The sequence below is a fragment of the Kogia breviceps genome, chromosome 4 (genome assembly GCF_026419965.1).
Source record: "Kogia breviceps isolate mKogBre1 chromosome 4, mKogBre1 haplotype 1, whole genome shotgun sequence".
Taxonomy (NCBI): Eukaryota; Metazoa; Chordata; class Mammalia; order Artiodactyla; family Physeteridae; genus Kogia; species Kogia breviceps.
The window spans coordinates 119,448,975-119,467,071 of NC_081313.1; the positions used below are offsets into that span (position 1 = coordinate 119,448,975).

An 18,097-nucleotide genomic window follows, 5' to 3' on the forward strand; every position below is an offset into this window, starting at 1 on the left:
AGCGGCCATGGCTCATGGGCCCACCCGCTCCGCGGCATGTGGGATCTTCCTGGACCGGGGCACGAACCCATGTCCCGTGTATCAGCAGGCGGATTCTCAACCACTGCGCCACCAGGGAAGCCCCATTTCTACACTTCTAAGGAAAGCCTGAAGCACGGAGCACCAGCCAGGGCTGCCCATTCATAAAATCATTCATTTATTCATTCATTCATTCATTCACCAGATAATTACTGGGAATTTACAATACACAGACACTGTCCTAGGCCCTGAGGTTACAGCCATGAACCACATAGTCCCAGCACCATCTTTGCCAACAGGGAGCTTACATTCTAGCAGAGTGGGGAGGAGTGGGAGAGAGGGAGACAATGTGTGTAGGGAGTCAACATATAAACAAAATAACTTCAAATTGTTATGTCTACACTGAAGAAAACAATCAGGGGTCTAAATTTAGAATAACAGTGAAGACTAAGACTGGGGACTAGTTTCCAGCAGGAGGGCAGGGAAGCTTTTCTGAAGACTAAGATCCTGATGTCTCCAAAGTAACCAGCAAATCTTTTTCTTTTAGGTCCTGAAATGAACGTGGGGCTCTTATAGAACAAGGGTGGAAGCCTGCCTCCGGTTCCACCTTTACGTGAGCACCCGCCCTCGACAATTTATGGGATTATGCTGAAAAATCAATCTTTTACAATTTCACCTAATATCTGCCAGAGGAAACAAAAGATTATTAAAAGGGCAATTATCAAAGTTCATCTTCCAACAAAGTGGTTAATTACCATTTAATTTAGCTAACATTTTGGGGGGAACACTTACTGCAGTGCAGACACTGGTCTAAGTAAGCTTTTTATATGCATCCTATCATTTAATCTTCACAAAATTCCTGTGCGGTAGGTACTGTTATTATCCCTATCTTACACTTAAAAATCTCGAGGCTTAGATGGATTAACTCCAAGGTCACACGGCTAGCAAGTGGCAGGGCTCTGGTTAAAACCCATGTCTGTCTAACGTTCAAGGTTTTGCTTTCAGCATTCCTTTGAAAAAGATGATTCGAGGACATTCTTAACTAGGTTTTTAAGTACTACATTCCTTACCTTCACAAAATTTTGTCAGGTAAGAAACAAAAATACAAGTTTAGAGGTGCTAGGATTTCCCTGTAGTTGAATAATCTTAGGGATATTTCAGTGACAAACTTGTTTTAAGTGGTGTCAAGCAAATCCCTTCCTAAAGTGAAAGTATGTTGGTGATTTCAAGTTTGAAAACAGCCTTACGTTGTCTTCTAGGAATGCTATAAACAGAAATTCAAGGAAGTATTTCAACTAATAAAGATAAAAATATTTTTGGTAGAGCATCAAATATTTAGGTCTTATTTCTTAGCTCAGTTTAAAACCCACAAACTTAATATTTTTTTTTAGCAGATATGGTAAATTGTGAGATTTTAAAAGTTCATATAATAGAAATTCAAGTTATAATTTATTGAGCATTTATTGTGTGCCTGACAATGTATTGTGTATATTATTTTACTTGTTCTTAACTATAATTCTATGAGATATTAATTATCATTCCTGTTTTGAAGATGAAGACATTGAGACTCCGTTAAGTAACTGAGATTCAAAACCATGTGTCAAATCCAGTGTTTAAACCTAGGAATGGAAACCCTATGTTCCTTTCATTATAAGACCTTATTTCTGATTCAGGCTTCAGAAGGTATTTTTTCTTATTAGATTATATTCATTCTCTAAATAATTGACCTTGGGGAAGTATGTTTCCTAGTACTCAGTTTCCTTGCCTTTAAAACAATGTGATTGCACTGGATGTTTCCCATAATCTCTTTTTGTTCTTCTTTTATTATTATTATTTATTTATTTATTTTTGGCTGTGCCAGGTCTTAGTTGCAGCATGTGTATGGGGTCTAGTTCCTGAAATTGAACCCAGGCCCCCTGCATTGGGAGCACGAAGTCTTACCCATTCTACCACCAGGGAAGTCCCTCTTTTTATTCTGAAGCTCCATGGTTCTGTGATTCCATAAATAGTTCAGTTCAAAGATTGGCGTTCAGTGGGACTCCTGCTTTTATCATTTTTAAAAATTGAAAACAGTAGGAAATTAAATCTTTTAACTCAATTTAGTAGGTCTATCTACTGTCAATATTTTCTCTTTTATATTCACGGAGATATATATATATATATATATATTTTTTTTTTTTTTTTTTTTTTTTTTTGCGGTACGCAGACCTCTCACTGTTGTGGCCTCTCCCTTTGTGGAGCACAGGCTCCGGACGCGCAGGCTCAGCAGCCATGGCTCACAGGCTTAGCTGCTCTGCGACATGTGGGATCCTCCCAGACCGGGGCATGAACCTGTGTCCCCTGCATCGGCAGGCGGACTCTCAACCACTGTGCCACCAGGGAAGCCCTATTCATGGATATATTATTTGATTCTTCTTAGTTGCAAAATGTTTCCCCACTGTCATTTATAATACTTATCGGTAACAATAGCTCTGAGAAATAGATTTGAATTGCTTTCGCTAACTTAGAGCTGGGAAAACAGGTTATTCCAGTGCTTTAATTTGGTCATGGTTACTCAGTGCCAAGGAAGGATTGGGACCTACACCTCTGGAATTTCTAGCCTTACTCTGTGTTTGGTCACTCATTCTTTCATTTGGTTAGCCCAGGGGTCAGTATCCTATGGTCTGTGGGCCAAATCTAGCCCACTGCTTGTTTCTGTATGGTCTACAAACTAAGAATAGGTATTACATCTTTAAATGGGAAAAATAATAAAAAGAATATTTTGTGACACATGGAAATCATGTGAAATTAAAATTTCACTGTCCATAAGTAAATCTCTTTGGGACACCACCACCAAACTCCTTCATTGATGTAGTCTATGGCTGGTTTCCTGTCACAACGGTCAGGTAGGCGCAACTGACCCTGTGGGCCCAGATTTTTCATACTGGCTTCTCCCTAGAAGAAAGTGATGGAATAATTTCTCTTTTGAAATATTGCCCTCCTCTGCCCCCAACAGTACCACCTTCAATAGACCCAGGCACCCACTAAAAACCACAGCATCACCTCAAAACCAGAGCCATCTAGCAGAATATGAATTCCCATGGAAGAAAAGTTCATCCATTAGTAAGTATTTGAAGTTTGATATGATAGTTTTCTATTTGCTTTAGAAAGTTTATTAATTCCCCATGACAAAATTTCTGTTTTGCAACCACTGAAATGGCAACCAAAAGATTAACAATTAACCCTTTCTCCTTATGTCCCTATTCCTGTTGTCTGTGATATTGTTCATTTCCTGAATGTGTTTCCTAGGGCACTATGTGGAATGTAACACTGGAGGAAAAACAGGATTCTATGTTCCAAGAAATATGAGAAATACTGGGTTAAGCAAAATCTCACAGGGTTATTTACTGCAGGACTTCTCAGGACCTCTGATATGCTAATGTGCATTTAAAGTATGCACATGTATGAGAAGATCCAGAGGCAAGAAAGAGAGCAAGGCGTACAGGCCTACTTTAGTTTAGGTTATTTTGCATAAGTAAGCTGATTCATTTGGTCATTTCAGCAGCAACAATGGTAAGAAATAGGCCAGTTACTTTTATTGATCCAAGTGACCCTGAGGCTGTATTGAAATTGTCTTCTGACAATTTTCTGGTTTCATCTCAGCTTTTGAATAAGTTTGTGTTTATTAATGATTTATTGTTTTTCTTAAATATCTTTCCTCATTTAATACACATTCCTGCCCTGTAAATCAGATATTGTCTTTACTCTAAATATTTAAGAAAACTTTCTTATAAACTTGACCAAGGAGGTGAAAGACTTATACTCTGAGAACTGTAAAACACTGATAAAGGATACTGAAGATGATTCAAAGAAATGGAAAGATATCCCATGCTCTTGGATTAGAAGAACTAACATTGTTAAAATGGTCTTGGTCATATTACCCAAAGCAATCTACAGATTTAATGTGATCCCTATCAAATTACCCATGACATTTTTTCATAGAACTAGAACAAAGAATCTTAAAATTTATATGGAACCATAAAAGACCCAGAATGGCCAAAGCAATCCTGAGGAAAAAGAACAAATCTGGAGCATCACGCTCCCAGACTTCAGACAATACTACAAAGCTACAGTAATCAAAACAGTTTGGTATTGGCACAAAAACAGACATATGGATCAATGGAACAGAATAGAGAGCACAGAAATAAACCCACACACCTATGGTCAATTAACCTTCAACAAAGGAGGCAAGGATATACAATGGGAAAAACACAGTCTCTTCAGCAAGTGGTGTTGGGAAAGCCGGACAGCCACATGTAAATCAGTGAAGTTAGAACACATCCTCATACCATACACAAAAATAAACTCAAAGTGGCTTAAAGTTTTAAATATATGACACCATAAAACTCCTAGAAGAGAACATAGGCAAAACATTCCCTCACGTAAATTGTACCAGTGTTTTCTTAAGTCAGTCTCTCAAGGCAGTAGAAATAAAAGCAAAAACAAACAAGTGAAATCTAATCAAACTTATAAGCTTTTGCACAGCAAAGGAAACCATAAACAAAATGAAAAGACAACCTATGGACTGGGAGAAAATATTGGCAAACAATGCAACCGACAAGGGCTTAATTCCCAAAATATACAAACAGCTCACACAACTCAATAACCACCACCACCACCACAACAACAACTCAATCAAAAAATGGGCAGGAGACCCAAATAGGCATTTCTCCAAAGAAGACACAGATGGCCAACAGGCACATGAAAAGATGCTCAACATTGCTAATTATTAGAGAAATGCAAACAGAACTACAATGAGGTACCACCTCACAGTGGTCAGAATGACCATCATTAAAAAGTCTACAAACAAAAAATGCTGGAGAGGATATGGAGAAAAGGGAACCCTCCTACACTGTTGGTGAAAATATTTATAAATTGGTACAGCCACTATGAAAAACAGTATGGAGTTTCCTTAAAAAACTAAAAATAGAGTTGCCAGATGATCCAGCAATCCCACTCCAGGGCGTATATCCAGGGAACCCTCCACTTCAAAAAGATACATGGACCCCAGTGTTCATAGCAGCACTATTAACAATAGCCAAGACATGGAAGCAACCTAAATGCCTATTGACAAGTGAATGGATGAAGAAGATGTTGCATATATACATAATGAAATACTACTCATCCATAAAAAAGAATGAAATAATGCCATTTGCAGCAACATGGAGGGACCTAGAGTTTATCATACTAAGTGAAGTAAATCAGAAAGAGAAAGACAAATACGATGTGATATCACTTATATGTGGAATCTGAAGTATGACACAAATGAACTTATTTACGAAACAGAAACAGACTCACAGAGATAGAAAACAAACTTACAGTTACCAAAGGGGAAAGGGGGTGGGGGGGCAATAAATGGGGAATTTGGGATTAGCAGATACAAACTACTTATATAAAATAGATAAACAATAAGGTCCTAACGTATAACTAAGAGAACTATATCCAATATTCTGTAATAAAGCATAATGGAAAAGAAAAAAAAAGAAAACATCCTTAAAACTAATAATTTTCCATTTTGGAAACTACCTAAGAACCACGTATTAATGCAGATGATCACATTTCAGGAGGAGGTAAAACAGTAGGTTTTGCGATTAGTGCCTTTTATCAGTTAAGGTTTGTTTGGCTTTGAGTAGCAGCAAACCCCATTAATGGAGCTTAAAGACGTTATGTTTTTTCCCCTTCATGTGATGAGTAGTTGAGAGGTAGGCACTTTGGGGATAAGCTTTGTGGCTCACGGATGTCACCAAGGCATCTGGCTCCCACTGTCTTCCTCCATCAGTCCTTAGCATGTGGCCTTTCTTCTCATGATTGCCAGATGGCTGCTGTTCCTCCATGCATTGTACCCACATTCTAGGCAAAAAGAAGAGGGAAGGAAGGTGGGCAAAAGGCATGTGTTAGTTGTCTCCTTATGAAAAAAATAAAACCCTACCTAGTAGATCTTCAATCATATCTGAATGGCCAGTAAAGTGGCCCATGGCCACGAGCAGCTGTGTGAAAGCTGGAGGAATTGAAATCTTTAGCTGGGCACTTGAGGTTCTGCTAGTAACATAGCCTAAGCCTGGAGCTACACTACCAGTTAGAATCTCAGCTCTGTTGCTCAGTGGTTATGTGACTATGGGTGATTCATTTTCATTTTCCTCCCCTATAAAATGGAGATAAGGTAATAAGAGTGTTGTTATGAGATTAAGTTTTATAAAGTGTTTAGAAGAGTATCTGGAACATAGTAAATGTTATATAAGTACTTCCTCAGTAAATGAGTAAAGAAGATGGGAGAATGGACATTGGGTAGAAAAGCAGCAGGCATAGAATAAATAAATTATTAAAAAATGGAAATAAAAATATTGCTAACATATAAAACAGATTTGTGTAGTAGAAGTAATATGAGTTTCATTGATATCTTGAGCCAAAGAGTGTTAATTAAGTGCTGTTACCTCCCTTAAAGAACTGCAAGCCAGGGCTTCCCTGGTGGCGCAGTGGTTGAGAATCCGCCTGCCGATGCAGGAGACACGGGTTCGTGCCCTGGTCCGGGAAGATCCCACATGCCGCGGAGCAACTGGGCCCGTGAGCCATGGCCGCTAGGCCTGCGCGTCCGGAGCCTGTGCTCCGCAACGGGAGAGGCCACAACAGTGAGAGGCCCGCATACCGCAAAAAAAAAAAAAAAAAAAAAAAAAAAAAAAAAAAAAAAAAACCAAAACAAACAAACAAACAAAACTGCAAGCCAGTGGTTTTATAAGGATAGATTACTCTTTTTTCTTTGGAGGAAAAAATGAGAATTTCATGTCTGCTTCAGTCAGTTGCTACTACATGAATTGTAGGGCCTGGGATTTAAAGCCAAAACAAATTAGAGGCTAGTATAATGATTGATGTATTGAGGACATACTAGGTCCTGGAAAAACACATACAATTCTCCTCCTCTCTCATTCATGTGTGATTTTATTCCATTTTTAGGTATTTGGCTATTATTATTAATTTTTTAACATGTGTAAAATGTCTTTCTGATAGACACCTTGTATGGAGATAGTTATTGAAGGCAGATAGATTTGAGTAATAAGCCTAGTTCCACCACTAACTATGTGACCTTAGGCGCCTTATGTCTCGAACCCTTAGCTGCCTTATCTATTGGGTGGGCCAAAAATTTCTTTCGGTTTTTTCCGTAAGATGGCTCTGGTAGCACTTAGTTGTCTTTAACTTCATTTGAAACAGTTTTGTTAGATTGCATGTGACAGCTGTCATACCAGCGTGCATTTAAAAATAGACTTAACAAAATTGGGGAATTTTTGTGTAGCCATTTTAATATTGAAGATGGAAGAAAAATCCAGCATTTTGGCATATTATGCTTTGTTATTTCAAGAAAGGTAAAAATGCAAATGAAATGCACAAAAAGGTTTGTGCAGTGTATGGAGAAGGTGCTGTGACTGATCGAATATGTCAAAAGTGGTTTGCAAAGTCTCGTGCTGGAGATTTCTTGCTGGACGATGCTCTGTGGTTGGGTTGACCAGTTGAAGTTGATAGTGATCAAGCCAAAACAATAATTGAGAACAATCAACGTTGTACCATGTGGGAGGTAGCCAACATACTCAAAATATCCAAATCTAGCTTTGAAAATCATCTGCACCAGATTGGTTATGTGAATCACTTTGATGTTTGGGTTCCACATAAGTGAAAAAAACCTTCTTGACCATACTTGCACATGAGGTTCTCTACTGAAACATAATGAATACGTTCCGTATTTAAAATAAATTGTGACGGGTGATGAAAAGTGGATACTGTACAACAGTGTGGAATGGAGGAGATGGTGGGGCAAGTGAAATGAACCACCACCAACCACACCAACGGCCGGTCTTCCTCCAAAGAAGGTGATGTTTTGTATATGTTGGGATTAGAAAGGAGTTCTCGATTATGAGCTCTTTCTGGAAAACCAAACGTTAATTCCAACAAGTACTGCTCCCAATTAGACCAACTGAAAGCAGCACTCAATGAAAAGCATCCAGAATTAGTCAACAGAAAAACACAATCTTCCATCAGGATAACGCAAGACTGCATGTTTTTTGATGACCAGGCAAAAACTGTTACAGCTTGGCTGGGAAGTTCTGATTCATCTGTTGTATTCACTGACATTCCACCTTCTGATTTCCAGTTATTTCGATCTTTACAAAATTCTCTTAATGGAAAAAATTTCAATTATCTGGAAGAATGTAAAAGGTACCTGGAACAGTTCTTTGCTCAAAATGATAAAAAAATTTTGGGAAGATGGAATTATGAAGTTGCCTGAAAAATGGCAGAAGGTAGTGGAACAAAACAGTGAATACGTTGTTCAATAAAGTTCTTGGTGAAAATGAAAAATGTGTCTTTTATTTTTACTTAAAAAACCAAAGGCACTTTATGGCTCACCCAGTATGAAGGGTATCAGTACCTACTTCCCAGGATTCTACTAAAGGTTAAGTGAGGAAATACAATAAAGTGCTTAGCATAAATCCTACTACACAGCAAAAGCTTAATAAATATCATCGGTAACATCACCACCATCATCATTTTTTAAAACCAACTTTATTGAGGTGCAGTTTATATACAATAAAATGCAGCCATGAATTTTGACAAATGTTGATGCCTATGTACCACAATCGAGAAATAGATTTTCCATTACCCCCAAGTCAGTATCTTAAAATAGGAAAATTGATGTCTTATCCAGTAAGAACACGAAGGGGAAGTCATGTGTAGAGAGACATGGTATCAACTATACAAAAGAATGAATAGGGCTTCCCTGGTGGCGCAGTGGTTGAGAGTCCGCCTGACGATGCAGGGGACACGGGTTTGTGCCCCGGTCCGGGAAGATCCCACATGCCGCGGAGCGGCTGAGCCTGCGCGTCCGGAGCCTGTGCTCCGCAAAGGGAGAGGCCACAACAGTGAGAGGCCCGTGTACACCACACACACAAAAAAGAATGAATAAATGCTAACTAGAACTACAAAACCAGGAGAATGTAGCAGAAGGAGCACTCATTTTGAGGGGGGTTGGGGGACCGGTCAGGTGTACAGCATATTATTGCTTCTGCCTATTCAGCAGCAATTAATTCTCTCTTCTCCTGTTAAGAGCACTTTGCTTGTCCTTTGCGGGAACAACTCCTCCCAACGCTTTATGTGGTAGGAGTGGGGCTGTTTCACCTCTGGTTTCAGTCTTGTAATTTCTGCTAGAATTCTTGGAAAGAAAACTCTCTTACTGCTAATAGTGCTTGTTGTAAGTTTGGAGAAGCAGAAAAGAGCCACTGAAAATGAAGGCATCACAGAGGACGGTCAGCTGGAGTGATGGAGAGAGAGACCTTATACTGATGTCATCATCTAAACTGCCAGAGGCTGCCTTGAAGCTACACTATCCCTGGTCCTCAGTTACGTGAGGACTGATGAACTTTTATCATAGACCAGCTCCGTTCTCTAGCTTGTGTTCAGGAATCATGAGCCAGTGACCCTTGCCCACCTCTGATTGTGTGGGCTTGGAGATAACATGCGAGAGTGCTTTCCTGTTTTCTACAAATGGGAGGTAATTGTATCGTAGATATAAAGTTAATTGGAGGGACTTCCCTGGTGGCGCAGTGGTTAAGAATCCACCTGCCAATGCAGGTGATGTGGGTTTGAGCCCTGGTCTGGGAAGATCCCACATGCTGAGGAGCAACTAAGCCCGTGCGCCACAACTACTGAGCCTGTGCCTCTAGAGCCTGTGAGCCACAACTACTGAAGCCCACGCACCTAGAGCCCGTGCTCCGCAACAAGAGAAGCGACCGCAATGAGAAGCCCGTGCATCACAACGAAGAGTAGCCCCTGCTCGCCACAACTAGAGAAAGCCCGTGCACAGCAACAGACCCAATGCAGACAAAAAAAAAAAAAGTAATTGGACACTTGAAGGCAGAAATAACATGGATTTAAAGTACATTGATATCAAAACTAGAAGTATTTGAACTAACTGGTTAATTTGAAGGAATTCAGATATTCATCCAAAGAAATTCGGCTAAATCATTTTGCCTAAATAATTTTCATATGACAGTGATTTCTGGGCCTTAACTGTTCTGTTCTGTTTGCATTCATGGCCACAACCTATGTTGTTACATGAGTCATTGGTTCTTCCTTATTAAACAGGTGCCCCTTCTATTGGCATTGTGCATTTTTGAAGTGCCCTTTGCTGTCCTAGCTGCTGGGGCTGTATAGTGAATACAGAATCTCTATCTCATGGAGCTTATTTTCTAGGGAGAGAGAGACAGCTGCACCTTCCAGGGGCCAGTTTCTGTACTCAGTACTACTACATTCTGATTCTCTTCTGATAATATTGCAGAAAGTGTGGGAGGTCTTTGTGGAAATTCTGGATTAAATTCAGAAGAAGTTACACACTTGTAAACAGGCATATTAAGGTATATGTTTGTGTATGTGTATGTGCCACACACTCTTCTTAGCTAGGTAACCTGGTTCAAGTTACAACTCTGGGCCTCAATTTCACATCTGAAAAATGGGGATTATCCTAGTACCAGTCTTCCCTTGTAGGGACTAAGTGCATGTACATAATTTAGCATAGTGTCTGGCACAAACTAAGAGCTTAACAAATGATGGGTAATACTTATCATTATTATTCTTACTAATACATATATGTTTATGCACATTTGCCCAATATTCCTCAATAGAATAAAAATAAATAATTGTGGACCTCATTTTGTTTCATTCATTTAACATTTATTGAATACTTTGCCTTGTGCCAGGCCTGCAGTGGGAGACTGGTTCTTTTCAGAGATGGCTGCATTAATATCTCCCTTTCTTGTTACTTCCCCATCTGGAGGTACAGTCTAATTACTCTCTCCTTAAATCTGGGCTTGTGACTTGCTTGTACCCAATGAAGGTGGAAGAAGTGTTTGTCTTCCAAGGCTAGGTCATAAAAGGTGATTCAGCTTTCCTCTTGTGAGCTGGAACGTTCACTGGGGTGCTGAGGCTGCCATGCAGTGAGGAAACTCAACTAGACCACATTGAGAGACCACACGGTGAAGTCCTGAGCCCACCGAAGAGACGGAGATGCTCCTGTTACCATATGACTGCAAACATATGCGAGACCCCAAGCTAGAATCACCCAGCCAAGCTCTCTCCCAGATTCCTGACCCACAGAGATTATGAGAGAAAATAAAGAGATCATAGTTGTTTTAATCCATTAAGTTTTGGTGTGATTTGTTATGTATCACTTAAGAGCCAGAACACCTACTTTTAAGTGCCAAGATATTGCATTAAACAGATTTAGTTTCATGGGATTTCCATTCCACATCTTTCTCATTCTTGGCAGGTGAGGAACAACTATTTTCAGGGTTTTAATTATCCATCTGATAGATGTTTGGGCTTGCTATCAAGTCTGAATTTGTAGCTACAACTGGCAAATAGATCACATTCATTCATTTATACATTTAATAAAGCAGTACCTCGACATCGATGCCTTCTCTGGCCCCCTGAGTTAGCAATCCGTTCTCCACATTCCCGAGCACCCAGGCCTTCTATCCTAACTTACCATGCAGCATTGCTATTGCTTGTCGCTTGTCTCTCCCACTAACCAGTAGCAGTCAGGTTCATTCTGTGTTATTCATCTTTGCATCTCTAGCATCTAGCCTAGTGCCTAAACATAGCAGACCTATGTGAAAAACAACAGCAACAACCCCCCCCCCCGCCCAAAAAACGCACCTAACTGGAGGGCTGCTAGTTCCTACACAAATAGTTTATTCCAAGACAGTCCCTGTCCTCTAGGAGTTCACAGTTCAGCACTAGACACTGTGGGGTCCAGCCTGGCAAGTGCAGTGCGTGAGCTGCCTGGATTGATTCCTGTGGTGGAACCAAAGGGCTACAGGGCAACGCATTGGGGGTGGGGTGGGGTAGGAGGTGGAGAGGGACACGGGAAAGGATCCATTCATTTATTCCACAAATATTTATCAATCGCCATAGCACACGTAGCACACGGTAAGCGCTCAATATCTGTTATTAGATGCCGGCGTTAGGTGTTAGGGATGCCGCAGCGCACAAGAAAACTGCGGTGGCTCGTGTTCTTGAAGCTCACGGTGCAGCAAAGGACGACAGGCAGTGCACGTAATTATGTAAAATTGTGTTAGGTGCCCAGCAGTGAAACAACAGGCGGCTGAAATTCTCATAAGGATGTTAGATCCTTCGGCTGAGAGCAGCCGTGGGCGGATTTTGAGTAGGAGTGGCCGTGAGGGGGCCGGACTGTAGGGGGCGGGAAGACTGCGGGCAAGAAGAGCTGGTAATTTTAAGATGCAAATATTTTCTGCTCGACTGGAAGAAGGAGCTTGTTCCTAGGGGCGATGTGGTCGCTTGGTGCGCTCGGGGTTCCTCTGGGGCAGGGGGCTGCATTTTGAGTGCAAGCTCAATTGCCTGAAGTGTGAGGGGGACTGCAGCCCTAAATTCCCAGATTTTCATGTTCGGCACATCTAGGCTCTTCCGCTCCCCAGACCTTCAGACGCACTATCTCTCGGTTGCGGGCCGGCAAGGTACGCGGCATGCCGCAGCGCTCACCTTCGGGGTTCCAGGTCTGCAACACCGCGCGGGCGGGTGCGGGCGGAGCTTGTGCTGCGGACCTAGGCAGTTGCGTGGGCCCCGCCCCCTGGCCTAGCCCCCGCCTCCTGACCCCGCTGATTGGGTTATAGCCGCGGAAGGGCCGGGCGTACCCGGGAGGCCCGTGGGTCGGGCTGATCCGGGGCTCTGATTGGCTCGGCTGGGATTAGGTCATTGCTAGCAGGTTAGTGCGGCCCGAACGCCGGCGGAGCGGCCCAGGCTGCTGTGAGAGGGCGCTCGAGGCTGCTGGAGAGCTAACAGTCGAAGGAGGCGGGGAGGAGGCGGCTGCACTCGCTCGACTTCTCGTTCCCCTCCCGGCGCCGCTGCGGGTCCGCCGCTGCGCTTCCTGCTCCCCGGTCGCTCGGTTGCACGCCGCCAGAGCAACCGCCCTTCGTTCGGGTCCCGGCTCGGTTCGGAAGTCGTGCGCGCCCGCGGACACCGCGCGCAGGGCTAGCCAGCGCCACACCTGTGGAGCCGGCGGCCGTCGCGGGTGCCGGCCGGGGTCCCGCCGCGTGCGTGCTCGGGGCTGCGGGCCGCCGGGGCCCCCGGGGAGGCGCGCCCCCCGGCTGGGTGCCGCAGACACCATGGGTCTGCCCGCGCTCGAATTCAGCGACTGCTGCCTCGACAGCCCGCACTTCCGAGAGACGCTCAAGTCACACGAAGCGGAGCTGGATAAGACCAACAAATTCATCAAGGAGCTCATCAAGGACGGGAAGTCACTCGTCAGCGCGCTCAAGAGTGAGTGCCCCCGAGCCTGGTGGGGACGGAGTTCCGGGGCGGGAGGGGCCGTTGGGAGGCGCTCAGTCCTGGGGGTCGCGTGTCCGGCTGGTTTTTCTGCCCCCGGGCGCTGAGGGACGGGTGTAGATGCTTGTAGAGGGGCGGGAAGGATACGTAAAATGGGCGAACTAGCAGCAAGACGGTGAGGGAAAAGATCCGTCGCCCGGCTGTTTGCGTTCCGGGGTGGCTGGGAGGAGACCGAGCGCGAGTGGCGCTCTGGGGCGCCGCGGCGGGTGTGCACGGCACACAGGTGTCCTGGGAGTGGGACTGGAGTGCCTGGTGCGCCGCAGCCTGTTGGGAAACACCTTCGCGTCCACGACTCCCGCTCCCTTGGGGAAGAGTTGCTCACCCCTGGGTGCCCAGCCTTGGGAATGGAGCGGGCCCCGCCAAGGGGGCGCTGCCTCCCCTCGGAAAAAGGCGGGTTGTGCCTTGCTTCGCTCCCTGGGCGCAGCGCCAGCCTGCTCAGGGCCGCCGGGTTCTCCGAAAGGCACAGCTGCTGCCCAGAGAAGGGCTGGGTGGGATGGTCGGTCAGCTCGCGATTCTCTGGAGTATTGTCAGCCTGTACCCCCCCAGATCTAGAATCAGGGTCACGTACGTGTGCAGGTTCTGATTCTTGTGTTTAGCAGAAGGTGATAGGGGTGGGAGTACAGAATCAGAGTGTTCCTTTACTCTAAACTGTGGGCGAGGGTTTAAAAATAGAACGAACATATTCTCTCCCTCTCCCTCGCTCCCCTTTTTTACCTCTCCCAATATCCTTGAAAACTCAAAAGTCTGAGAAGGAATGTCCTCTGTCTTCACTCAGAAAGGAGAAGTTTAAACTCAACCTTATAGATCCTCAAACCTTTTATAAAACGATTTTGCAAATTTCCCTTTGGCAGGGGAGAAATGAGTTCTGCATTCTGTGTATGATTTGCCTTGTCTTCTGCAGAGCCAGGGAATGTCTCCTTCTGGCCAAACAGGAGTGCTCTAGGGAAGAGCGCCTTGGATTGTTCAGATCTTTTTTGGGGTGCCTTTTCAGTCTACCCATTTAAAAATAGTTTGGTCCATCTCTTAGTTTTGAGAATCAGGAAAAAAGGCAGACAGTGGAATTGTCTTTGACTTTTCCTTTCTCTGTGATGGATTTCTTAATAGGTGGTATCTTTCAGCTAAGAAGGCTTGCATTGGCAGAGTGGGGCCCTAGCTGTGAGAATTGTCCCCAAGCCTCTATAAAGGAGACGTAAAGTCAAGTGCCTGAGGTGTCATTTTGTTAGCCTGTTGCGTCTAAAAATGAAGAGGGAGACAGTGGAGCCCCAGGGCAGCAAGTGCCAGTGTTTTGGGGTGAAATAAACATGGAAGTTTGATGTGATAAGGCTTCTCAGAGGCAGGGTCTCTGCTGGAGCTTGTGACCTGAAGCATATGAACAGACTCTTCTTTTGTCAATGACCAGAACCATCGTTGGTTCAGGGAATATGTGACCCTGGTTTGGAGTAAGTTAGGGGCCCACTTATAGGTTGGGCCTATGAATTTTGAGTGACTCTCCGGCTGGCTTTAATTGGGCCTCTGCTTTATTCAGCAAACATTTGGAGTGCTTGCTGTGTGTTAGATATTGCCCCAGGCACTGAAGTAGTAGTGACAGTTCTGCTGGTCCTGTGGTTGTAAAGACTTACTCCATGCCAGGCACTGCTTCACCCACAAATTATCTCATGTACTGTTAACTCATTTTACAAATGAGAAAACAGACTTGGAGAAATCACTAGCCCAGAGCCACACTGCTCTAATGTCAGGGCGGTTTTTGAGCCTCCACATGGTCTGAGCCAGAGATGGAGTTCCTGCTGATGCTGAGCTCTTAATTTTGCCCCATACCTCTTGCCCAGAATGGACCCCCTGGACCAAGCCTGTTGGAATTTGGACTTGCATTTTGTATCTCAGCCTTGAGTCCGAGGAGGATGCATTTGTGTGACTGGCAGTTTATTTGCCTGCTACTATTTTTTTGGGGGGTGGGGAGGGCATGTAAGAATTCTTTGGGTAGGAGGAAACAGTGCAGTGATAAAATTAAAGAGTTATTCACATTGTCTAGTGGAATGGACCAGCTCTGTAACTTGCTGGAGAACTAGGTGTTCTAATCTCTTAATATCCAGCTCTACTACTAACTATACTCTTCTAGTCTTACTACTGCTTGAACAGGTCATGTGACCTCTTAAAAAGGGTAGAGGTGATTACTATTTACCAGACTTCGGGCATTGTGTTGTCATTAGGTGCTTCTTGCTTCGTATACTACGATATTAGTATTTGTGTATTCATTTTCTTTGGATCGTCTTTGTCACGACTGTAAATGTAAAGCCAGTGTTTAAAAAAAATACATACGTAAAAATAGATACATAATTGTGTAAGTAACACTGGTTTAGATGATTTATAGGCTTTTCCAGCTCTAAAATTTTATGGTTTTATTTTGTAATTAATTTTCACAGATCTTTGGGTTAAGGTTTCCGTTGTGTGTTAATCTGACAATAAAACTGGGATTGCTGAAGTTCAGCTAGATCATTATTCTGCTACTTCCACTTTATGAATAAGGAAACTGAAGCTCAGAGATATTAGTAACCTGCCCAAGGCATCACAGCAATTAAGTTGTCTGATTCCAGAGCCTGTGCACTTAACTCTGAAGCAAAACCGTTGTGTAGGTCTGTTGTCTCTTGGTTCCCCTTGATAATCTAATAAACAAATGAACTCCTTGAAGTCTTTCCCTGGAGTTCAAACCTCTGGGCTGGACACATGGAAGATAAGCAATAAAATAATTTGCGACCTACTTTCAAAAAAATCCTGCTTTTGGAGAAAGTTCTTGTTTGATGTGGTGACTCCGAGTCACTTTTTTCTGTGCTGATTTGTCCAGACCTTTTCTGTGGGCACTCTTTCCTTGACCTGATTAATCTGTGTCTCAGTCAAGAGGATTCTGTGTGTTTTAGTCCTTTTTTCTTTCTGTAAAGATGATAGAGGCAGGCGATGAAGTTCAGACTTGTAGAATTAAGAGTTTTAGGATTTTCTGTGTTCCATTTTTTTTTTTTTTCTTTTTTTGGGGAGGGGAGGAGAGAGGGGAGAGAGAGGGGGGAGAGAGAGGGGAGAGAGGGGAACAAGCCTCACACCTCAAACTTGCCTCTGTGTTCCATTCTTGACACCATCACCTACAGATTGACTCTGGGTGAGTCACTAAGCCTGAGCTCCTCCTGTGTAAAATGGGAGTGGCCATTCTGACCTCCTAGGGTTGCTGTGAGCACAAAATGAAGCAGTGCATGTAAAGAAAGCACTTAGCTTGAAGCCTGGTGCATAGCATTGCTCAATTAATGGTAGCTGTTATTATCTTCCAGCATTCAGGGTTGTCAAGACTCGGAGCAAGAGTCACTAAGAGCAGAATCGTCCATCCAAATGAATATTTTTTGATTTGGATGCAAGGAGTTAGGCCCTGCCTTCTTCATGCCAGCTGTTGGTAGCTTACACAGTTTGTGTATGTATTAACCACTGGTGAGAAGAAGCCTAGTAATCCTATTTGTATAAAGTCATGGTTATGACAAAAAAGCCCCACAAGTTAAAGAGGAAAAAAAAAAGTCTCTCAACAGTTCTCTGTTGTTCCTAATAACATTCTGGTAGCTTAAATATTCCATCTTCTTGCTAGATTAACCCCTCTACCCCCACCACCCATCCAGTGGCTCAGCTGGCTGCCTCTCTTTGCCTTGCAGGAAAAGCTTGCAGAGTGCACTGGACTTCACGTCTGGCTGTCTTATGGACTTGATGGCAAACCAAATGTAGTTTCACGGAACTGAAAGTGAATTAAGCTGTTGGTTTTGAGAGGTGATGTGGGTTTTCAGGAACTGTGTTTCTTTCCACCTTCAGAGTTGGTTTATGGACTTGCTGCTGGGGATATACCCCTTTAAGTTTGACTTCTTTCTGAGATAGAGTGAATTCTCTTATTTTGGTAGTCTTAGGTGGGAGGAGTGGAGCAGCAATGCACATTTTAGAATATCTTTATTGAGATATAATTTGCCTTAGTATACTGTTCACTCACTTAAAGCATCCAGTTCAATGGTTTTTAGTACATTCGCAGAGCTGTACAGCTATCACCACAATCAGTCTTAGAACATTTTCATCGCCCCCAAAAGAAATCCCATTCCCAACATATGTATATGTATAACTGATTCAGTTTGTTGTAAAGGAAAAACTAACACACTATTGTAAAACAATTATACTCCAATAAAGATGTTAAAAAAAAAAAAAAAAAGAAATCCCATTCCCATAAGCAATCATTCCCCACCATTTGCTCACAACTCCTCCCTCCATCTTCCCACCCTCCAACCCTAGTCGACTACTAATGTATTTTCTGTCTCTATGGATTTGCCTCTTCTGGATATCAGAAGTGTAATTTTAATAGTTTTCTCTTAGATGGTGGTGGGCATCTTGAGGCACAGTTTTCTTGATTGGAATTTCAGGTGGGAAACTTTGAACCCATAAGCTGCTCTCCTTCAGTGGGGTTTAAGTAGAGGTGGAGTCCCAAAGACTGAACCATGTCTTAGGGAAAACCCAGGTGTCTCATGAGGGGGAGGGGATGGATTCATTCTAGTTCATGGTACTTTGAAGGATGCAGGGGAAACTACCAAAACAAGACCAAGGATCCAGCCCCTTCTGTCAGTGAGCTTTTCAGTCAAGTTGGGGCAGGGTGTGT

The 18,097-nt window shown here is 43.3% G+C and overlaps 1 protein-coding gene across 6 annotated transcripts in view; it reads left to right on the forward strand.

Annotated features, from left to right (window-relative positions):
• The first annotated feature begins 13,134 nt into the window (after positions 1-13,134).
• Positions 13,135-18,097, forward strand: part of ARHGAP26 (Rho GTPase activating protein 26) — a 470,919-nt gene continuing 465,956 nt past the window's right edge. For all 6 annotated transcript variants that reach the window (XR_010840265.1, XM_059062235.2, XM_059062236.2 and 3 more), the window contains exon 1: positions 13,135-13,371. Coding sequence is in view for 5 of the 6 variants with exons in the window: in XM_059062235.2 (XP_058918218.1) it covers positions 13,218-13,371 (154 nt within the window). In the remaining variant the exon portion in view is untranslated. The remainder of the gene's footprint in view (positions 13,372-18,097) is intronic.